Raw genomic sequence first — 10,158 nt, 5'->3', positions numbered from 1 at the left:
ATTCTAGTATGCTAACTAGTCTGATATTCTAGTATACTAACTAGTTTGATATTATCCTGATATTCTAGTATGCTAACTAGTCTGATATTCTAGTATACTAACTAGTTTGATATTATCCTGATATTCTAGTATGCTAACTAGTCTGATATTCTAGTATACTAACTAGTCTGATATTCTAGTATACTAACTAGTCTAATATTCTAGTATGCTAACTAGTCTGATATTCTAGTATACTAACTAGTCTGATATTCTAGTATACTAACTAGTCTGATATTCTAGTATACTAACTAGTGTCTGATATTCAATTATAATAACTTTTCTGATATTCTAGTGTACTTGCTAGCCTGATATTCTAGTATACTCTAGTCTGATATTCCAGTATTCTCTAGTCTGATATTCTAGTATTCTAACTAGCCTGAAATTCTAGACAACTGGTGAGGAAGGGTCCTGGGAGTTTACATGCCAGCATGGACCTAATGAATGCTATGGTAACATGATGCATGCTTGTCTTATTAATCTGGTAATTAAATCCTTTTTGTTTAATTAACGGTTAGAACTTGACAATAGGAAATGCATTGTTTGTGGGTTTAATTTAAGTAAGCATTTAAGGTTTTAATAGGCTCCCTGCAAGAATCTATGAACTTATCGAGTAGATATATATAATATATATACAGTTTATAATTATGAAAAAAAAGTCTTGTGTCGAGCTTCTTAATACTAAAAAAGGTTGATTAAAACAAAAAACGATTCCCATTTCTACCAGTCCAAAATTATATAGGGTTACCTTCAAAGGATGAGACTGTGAGGACGACAGCTGTACATCTTTAATCTTGATGTTCTAAAGGTCAAACAATTTTGGTCTTCGATCTTGTTTTTCCGTGTGCTGAATTATTCTGCCAAAGACAAGAAATTGGTTTAAAGCTGTAGGAAACTATCAACGTAAGAAAAAAAAAACATGAACATGAACATGATCAACCTCTGCTACTTTCAGAAGTTCTTTTCAAAGTAAATTTCACGATAGGTTGAAATTTTTTCAAGTATATAAACATATAAATTTCCTGATCTACTACATGTCTGTAGAATCTGTAGAAGCCACGAGGTCACAAATTCGTACCAAGTCGCATTAATTTCACTTGCTGGTTCTATCTAGTGGAGCTTGAGTCCCTAAGTCACTCATGGGATATGCCAGAGCAAGAAGTGAGTGGGAGGAGTTGTTAAGAAGGGAGTGGGAGGAGTAGTTAAGAAGGGAGTGGAAGAAGTAGGAGGAGTTGTTAAGAAGGGAGTGGGAGGAGTTGTTAAGAAAGGAGTGGGAGGAGTTGTTAAGAAAGGAGTAGGAGGAGTTGTTAAGAAGGGAATGGGAGGAGTTGTTATGAAGGGAGTGGTAGGAGTTGTTAAGAAGGGATTGGGAGGAATTGTTGCAATCAATTAAAACTTGAGAACGAACTTAGTAGAGTCTAAACTAATCTGTTTAATCCGCTTAGCGAAGAAAAATCCTCAAATAATTTAGTTGTTAAAACTTTTCTTACTTAAGACTTATATTTTTTATTTCCTTTGTGTAGATACCAGACACAGGGGGACCCACAAAGAATGATACTTATGAGACGTCAGTACGGAAATTATTATTTTGAGACGACAGGACGGAAATTATTATTTTGAGACGACAGGACGGAAATTATTATTTTGAGACGACAGGACGGAAATTATTATTTTGAGACGACAGTACGGAAATTATTATTTTGAGACGACAGGACGGAAATTATTATTTTGAGACGTCAGTACGGAAATTATTATTTTGAGACGACAGTACGGAAATTATTATTTTGAGACGTCAGTACGGAAATTATTATTTTGAGACGACAGTACGGAAATTATTATTTTGAGACGACAGTACGGAAATTATTATTTTGAGACGTCAGTACGGAAATTATTATTTTGAGACGTCAGTACGGAAATTATTATTTTGAGACGACAGTACGGAAATTATTATTTTGAGACGACAGTACGGAAATATTATTTTGAGACGTCATTACGGAAATTATTATTTTGAGACGACAGTACGGAAATAATTATTTTGAGACGACAGTACGGAAATTATTATTTTGAGACGACAGTACGGAAATTATTATTTTGAGACGACAGTACGGAAATTATTATTTTGAGACGACAGTACGGAAATTATTATTTTGAGACGACAGTACGGAAATTATTATTTTGAGACGACAGTACGGAAATTATTATTTCTGCAGATGTTTAAAAGTTCTGTCCTTATGCCAGCAACCTGTGACTTGCAATCACAATTTGACATAATAAACTAAAAATGTTCTTTTTCTTTTCTCGAGCCGGCGGATACGTTTTAAACAAAAAATACCACTTTAAAAGATTTAAATATTGTTAAATTATAGAACAACACATTATTAACTGATAACTAGTCATGGTCCAGGGCGATTTTAATTTTAACATTAATAGGTCTCTGCAGCTATAAATTTTCATTCAAATTCATGTAACGCAATTGAAAGATAAGTTTCAGAGAGAACACAAAATTAACCGTTAGATCATCAAGAGTTTCGTCTGCTATGCTTACAAATTGTTTGTTTATGTTTTGACTGTATACGGTTGTACTTAGTAAAAGAAGATAATTACAGTATAAAAAAGAGTAAACTTGTCCGTCTTCACTGTTCATCTTGCGGAGACAGTATAGACACATCTTTACAGCCATTTACCGTTTTCATTAAATAAACTCTAGCAGACTTTATAATATTATAACTTTTGAAATCAGTTATTACAATGCTAATTTATAACAAAGACGATATCGAATTCGTCACTGAATTCCCATGTTTATTGGGACACCTGTATGAAGTAAGTATTCTATTCTATTCTATTCTATTCTGTATAGGTTCCTGAGCAGGGTGATATAGTTCCTCTGATAGATTGTATAATGTCTAAGTCGCCTGCCTCTATTGCTACAGCAGAACTATGCATGGGAAGAATAACTAACCCTGTAGATATTGCCTTGTAAGTGATGTATTCACAATTTTAGATTTCAGTATTGTTTAAATTGATCAAATTCGAAGGTCAAAATGATTTAATCAGTGATCACCCGCCCTAAACTCTAAATTTTCCCTTCAACATATCTTAGCAACCTGATTTAAACCTTTGGTTTTTTACTTTTTTATCTGTCATAATTCAAAGTTTGACAAATCAAAGGTTTCCGACATCAGGTATCAAACATATAAGAATAAGAAAACTTGCATTTTAGGGAAATTTAATGAATTTAACTATAAGAAGAAAGAAAAATATATAGAAAGCTTAAAAAAGGTGTGCCTAATAAATGTTCCCCAATTTTACTTTCACAAAAATTATCAGTGACAACTTCCGGGGATTTAGAATTATTTCCGCTTCTGGGGGAAATGTACAAAGAAACCTTTAAGAAAAATTATATATTCACGAAACCTCTCACTGCAATCTGATAAGGATCTCAAATATGTGATATTATACTATGTAGTGTAGATGTATATATTGTAGAGTAGAGGAGTGTATACTAGTGGATGGTTCTAGTCTACTGTATATATCATAGAGTAGAGGAGTGTATACTAGTGGATGGTCATAGTCTACTGTATATTTTTTAGAGTAGAGGAGTGTATACTAGTGGATGGTCCTAGTCTACTCTATATTTTGTAGAGTAGAGGAGTGTATACTAGTGGATGGTCCTAGTCTACTCTATATTTTGTAGAGTAGAGGAGTGTATAATAGTGGATGGTCCTAGTCTACTGTATATATTGTATAGTAGAGGAGTGTATACTAGTGGATGGTCCTAGCTTACTGTTTATATTGTAGAGTAGAGGAGTGTATACTAATGGAATTGTCCTAGTCTACTGTAAATATTGTAGAGTATAGGAGTGTATACTAGTGGATGGTCCTAGCCTACTGTATATATTGTATAGTAGAGGAGTGTATACTAGTGGATGGTCCTAGCCTACTGTATATATTGTATAGTAGAGGAGTGAATACTAGTGGATGGTCCTAGCCTACTGTTTATATTGTAGACTAGAGGAGTGTATACTAGTGGATGGTCCTAGTCTACTGTATATATTGAAGAGTAGAGGAGTGTATACTAGTGGATGGTCCTAGCCTACTGTATATATTGTAGAGTAGAGGAGTGTATAATAGTGGATGGTCCTAGCCTACTGTATATATTGTAGAGTAGAGGAGTGTATACTAGTGGATGGTCCTAGCCTACTGTATAACTATGGAGTTGAGACAGAGAACCTAAATCCTCAACTCTCGTTTGTTCCATGGATTCTTTTCAATGGAGTAAGTTCTTTATATAAACTTTTTAAAAAGCATTCAACTCCTCTGGTGAAACTTCGCTAATTAATTCCATTTCAAATGTTGAAATTCTACAATAAAATAATTTAATAATTAAAACGGTTCATCAAATACCTTTTCACCTGAAAAAAAAATTTCTACTTAAGTTTTGTCTTATATTACAAAATTTAAATATTTTTGGGAAAGTGATCTAATTTCTAGGAAAATTATCAAACATAAGATAAAATTCGTTTGGTTCCAAGTTTCATTTTTCAAGTAATTTCCAAAATCTTAGCAAATAATTATGAAAAAAAGATTAAGTGGTCTGTTGCCAAACATCTCGATTTACATTAATTTTCGGACACTCTTAATTACTTTGAGAATTTTTTTTATATTTCTTTGTCTAAAACAACTCTTGGCAACCATATTCCTCTGTATGAAAATTGTTTTTCTTAACCGATATTTTGGGTGAAAAATTAATTCGATTGTGAATTTGTGTACAGTTAAAAATCTCAGTATTTGCGACAATAAATAAATAGCCATGCAAAATTATAGGGAATGGAAAATCAGATAATGATAAAATTTTAAGTTTTTGATGGCAGATTATTTGCAGGAGTTTATTGAGGAGGATTGGAATAATTCTTTAACAGACCTACAGGGTGTTCTCTGCTCAAAGTATATCCCAGACCATCCTGCCTGCTGAACCACCCTAGACTTACAAGCTAGTTGTAATCAGTTTCATCAATTTGAATTTATTTTTTCATTATAATTTATATTAAACTTATTATGGTCAATACATTTTTATTTTCAACTTTTTATTTAAAGTTTACAATTTATTTGGATCCAGGAATCGGAACTGCTGTTTTGAGGATTGTTAATCTTGAACGTTTGATCTTGATATCCAATGTGGACACATTAAAATTGGAGGATCAATGCTTAATCCCTTTATTTGAGTTCTGAACCCCACGAGATATTGAGAAGTAATTAAATTAATTCGTGGCTTATGCTAAATTGAACTCAGGAATGCATCATAGGTTGCAAAAGAATTTACTTTGGGAAATTAAATAGTTTTCAAGAAAGAAAATGTTCCAGGGCCCAACAGGTTATATAGCACAAATGTGGGAAGTAGACTTGCAAAAATGGCGGTTTCAGACTAATTTGTTTCGACTTAAAGGGAGTGTTCGCGAAAAATGAAAGGGGGTATAGGCTTAATGCGATAAAAAAGCGCTTTTGATCGCTACTAATCTTACTTCTATCTGTTGCGTCTATATGGAGAAAATTGTTAAAAACGTCCCCTTTCATTTTTCGCGAACACTCCCTTTAATTCCACTCTATACTTATCTATTCTTTTTGATTTTCAAATAGGTTAACAATCTCTTTGAAGAAGCCAGAATTTATTAATAAAAATTTATTGTTCATTTAATATTTTCTAACCATGTTTGACAAACAAACGAGACAAATTGTATTTTTGAATAAATTACGAGATTAGCACAGGATGAAGCTTCATGGATCTTGTTCTCTCAGGACTCTCAGACTTTATTGTCAGTCCCCATATTATTTCATATTATTATATTATTTATATTATTTTATATTATTATATTATTTATATTATTTTATATTATTATATTATTTATATTATTTTATATTATTATGTAAAGCATTTATTTTGACTTTTATAAATTACCTTCACATCAAATATAAGCTGAACATTTATTAAAAATTTTATATTACTTTAGGAAAAAATGTCCTAGGAACCTAAAACTCTGGACTTTAATCCCATTATATATAAATATATTTTAATCCCAGTGACATTTTGTCAAAGGACTGCAGAAAATTTGGACTTTTTTACCAAAATATTTATGTCTAGGTTTTTTTTCCAGAAGCTTTTACCCACACAAGATGAGACTGTAAAGACAACCCAAAAATCTCAGATTACGACGATTTTAAGATTGATTCGTGGTTACTGCATTCAATTGAGTATTTGGATGGTTCACTAGATGATTAAAAGCTAGTTTTGGTCTTCAGGGAATGCAAGAAAACAGGCTAAACAAATTCCGTACAATCATATCTGAAGTCTCATCCTGTAGTTAGTCTCATTTTGGTGGGTATCTATTCTAGAGGCAACAGTACAGTATAGGAGCAGTACATTACAGTACTGGACATACCCTTTCAGAAGATAGTCAGGAGAATAAACAATTTTTCATGATCAAACTGTAGGAGAATAAACTAGATTACATGATCCTAGATAGGAGAATAAACTAGTTTACATGATCAAACTATAGGAGAATAAACTAGTTTACATGATCAAACTATAGGAGAATAAACTAGTTTACATGATCCTAGGTAGGAGAATAAACTAGTTTACATGATTCTAGATAGGAGAATAAGCTAGTTTACATGATCCTAGTAGGAGAATAAACTTGTTTACACCTAGTAGAAGAATAAACTAGTTTACATGATCCTAGTAGGAGAATAAACTAGTTTACATGATCCTAGGTAGGAGAATAAACTAGTTTACATGATCCTAGTAGGAGAATAAACTAGTTTATATAATCCTATATAGGAGAATAAACTAGTTTACATGATCCTAGGTAGGAGAATAAACTAGCTTACATGATCCATAAAAGGAGAATAAACTAGTTTACATGATCCTAGAAGGAGAATAAACTAGTTTATATGATCAAACTATAGGAGAATAAACTAGTTTACATGATCAAACTATAGGAGAATAAACTAGTTTACATAATACTAGAAAGGATAATAAACTAGTTTACATGATCCTAGATAGGAGAAGAAACTAGTTTACATTATCCTAAATGGGATAATAAACTAGTTTACATAATACTAGTTAGAAGAATAAACTAGTTTACATGATCCTAGCAGGAGAATAAACTAGTTTACATAATACTAGAAAGGAGAATAATCCTGGTTTACATGATCCTAGGTAGGATAATAAACTAGTAAACATGATCCTAGTAGGAGAATAAACTAGTTTACATGATCCTAGAAGGAGAATAAACTAGTTTACATTATCCTAGATGGGATAATAAACTAGTTTACATGATCCTAGGTAGGAGAATAATTCTAGTTTACATGATCCTAGATAGGAGAATAAACTATGTAGTTTACATGATCCTAGAAGGAGAATAAACTAGTTTACATGATCCTAGAAGGAGAAAAAACTAGTTTACATGATCCTAGAAGAAGAATAAACTAGTTTACATGATCAAACTATAGGAGAATAAACCAGTTTACATAATACTAGATAGGAGAATAAACTAGTTTACATAATACTAGAAAGAAGAATAAACTAGTTTACATGATCCTAGATGGGATAATAAACTAGTTTACATGATCCTAGGTAGGAGAATAATCCTAGTTTACATGATCCTAGATTAGGGTTTCCAACGTAATAGATTATTCTCTTACGCGTAATTACGTGCAGTTACGCGTAATAATTTTCATTTCGTGTAATTTCGCAGGATTACGCGTCCATTTTGCGAAATTACGGCGTAATTTCGCGTAATTTCTACAACGTAATTTTGCAAAATTTCGTAATGATTACGCGTAATAAGCGAAACTATAATTACGCGTAATTACGGCCTAATTTTGCGGAATTTCTATGAGGTAATTTCGCGAAATTAGCGAAACTTCAATTTCGCGTAATTTCTACTAAGTAATTTTGCGAAATTTTGCAATAATTATGTCTATGAAATTTTGAAGTTTTAACTTTTAATTTAAATAAAACAACTAACTTACAAGGAAAATAATGTCACGCAAGTTGAATCAGAATTTCAGCCAATACTATGTTGATGTAATTTTCACGTTCGACGACTAAAAAGTTTAACAAAGGGCCGACAATTTATTTTTATCAAAAAATACATAATCTATAAAATTTTTAATTTTCAACGACTTGTTAATATTTCAACCTACTTTCTCAAGTTTACCTTCCTTGTTTGAAAAAGGAGAATAAACTAGTTAACATGATCCTAGAAGGAGAATAAACTAGTTAACATGATCCTAGAAGGAGAATAAACTAGTTTACATGATCCTAGAAGGAGAATTAACTAGTTCAGATGTGTTGATACATTGACAAATGTTACATGATTTTTTATGGAAGATTAAATAAAATTCTTTGGCTTTAAATGATTCATGAGTTATGTTAAAACTTCCTCTAGCCGTTAATAATTTTATTCTTTTAGGACGATGACAGATTTATAACGTTTTAAACCAAATTGAAGTAGTTCTTATCCGAAAAACAATCTTTGATATTCTAAGTAGAATAGTATTTATGTAGCTTTAACATTAATTGTCCCCTCTCCTCAGTGTCAAGGGAACCTGATCCAAATAATTGGTATAAATATAGATAATGATTCTTTGTTTACACTGCAACCTACTCAACCTACAGACAAATCCTGCCAGAAATTATAGGAAATCCACATTCTCAGATTAGCCAAGATACCTAGAACTACATGCTTTTTATAAAACCTTTAAAATACAGTGAAAATTGTCCCAATTTTATAGATTACATGTCTAAGAGAAAACTCAAACACAAAAAAATAAATTGCAGATGTTAAAAAAACTGTTCAATCAATAAAATGAAGAAAAAAAGAAAGAAATAACCACCAATTCTTTAAAAGTTTACTTTTCCTAAACTGTACACTTAAAAAAATTCTAACCGAAAAAAATCTTATTGTTCGATCGCGGTTTGGTTTGGAAAGTATTTTCTTCCAGGGTTATAATTAGGCAAAGTGTTAGGAGAGGAAGGAGAGAAAATGTTTAGAATAAGCAATTTTGAAATTAATAAAACCTCCCAGATTTTGTTAAAAGACTCCATATGGTATAAAATAAAAAATCTAGTTACTTGTTCATCACTTCACATGATTGATACCTTCAATATATTCAAATTATATCTTTTCTTAGGAAGAATTTTATTGTCAATTTCAATTTATTTAATCTGAAGTCCACAGTTTCCAGGAGAGATTAAAAGGTTTTGTTTTGTTTTTCATCCAATTAACTACGTCAATTCAAAATCTCAAGAAAAATCTGATTTTTAAATTAAATCAGAAATTCGAAATATTGATGTTACTTGTAATTTGAAAATATAATCTGACAGGAGCCCGCATAGTAATTTCCCCTTCATCTTTACGGAGGCACAAACTTTTGGTTAGGATAGCGCAAAGCTGACTTAGCTTAACCGACTTTACTCGATAAACAAAGTATAGACTTTCAATTTTAATTCCTTAAATATTCTGAAAATCCGGCAATTTTCTGAAAAAAGATATTTAGAGTTTCAAAGCTAAAGCCAAAGTTTTGAGATAGAAAAGTTTCCTTCCCCAGAACACACTGCCAAGTTGGTTCTGGTTTGTGCCAACCTTTAATCAACTAATTAATTACAAGGAATGGATGGATCAACTTGAAGGAATTAGTTAGCTCAAGGTTTAATCAAACTTCTCAATTTTGGATTATCGACAGCTAGGCCACAACTTTAATTAGGATTTCAGTGATGTAATTTATAGTTAGATAATTTAGCCAAACTCAAAATCAAATCAAATCTGAGTTTTATGATAAGCTCGGTTTAATTCTTAGAATCGCTCTGATGCTTAACAATGCTACGGATCCGGTCAGTCAATGCAAATATACTTGTTCATGCTGTCCAACACAAATATACTTGTTCATGCTGTCCAACACAAATATACTTGTTCATGCTGTCCAACACAAATATACTTGTTCATGCTGTCCAACACAAATCTCAACTGTTATTTAATAAGTGATCAATTACAACTTGGATAAATCATTCATTTCAGCATAAAAAAAAACGAAAAAAAGATTATTTTCTATTTTATATCGAGA

The 10,158-nt window shown here is 31.5% G+C and overlaps 1 protein-coding gene across 5 annotated transcripts in view; it reads left to right on the top strand.

Annotated features, from left to right (window-relative positions):
- Positions 1-5,123, top strand: part of LOC111697616 (gamma-interferon-inducible lysosomal thiol reductase) — a 10,718-nt gene extending 5,595 nt beyond the window's left edge. Inside the window, exons 5-8 of one of the 5 annotated variants that reach the window (XM_023467674.1) lie at positions 428-520; positions 2,894-3,012; positions 4,200-4,311; positions 4,919-5,123. In XM_023467674.1, the coding sequence (XP_023323442.1) occupies positions 428-520; positions 2,894-3,012; positions 4,200-4,311; positions 4,919-5,008 (414 nt within the window). In that variant the 3' untranslated portion in view covers positions 5,009-5,123. The other 4 variants (XM_023467679.1, XM_023467676.1, XM_023467678.1 and 1 more) reach the window with 4 other exon arrangements.
- Positions 5,124-10,158: the final 5,035 nt, after the last annotated feature.

The sequence above is a fragment of the Eurytemora carolleeae genome, unplaced genomic scaffold (assembly GCF_000591075.1).
Source record: "Eurytemora carolleeae unplaced genomic scaffold, Eaff_2.0 scaffold182, whole genome shotgun sequence".
NCBI lineage: Eukaryota > Metazoa > Arthropoda > Copepoda > Calanoida > Temoridae > Eurytemora > Eurytemora carolleeae.
This window is presented reverse-complemented; position numbering and strand designations above follow the sequence as displayed.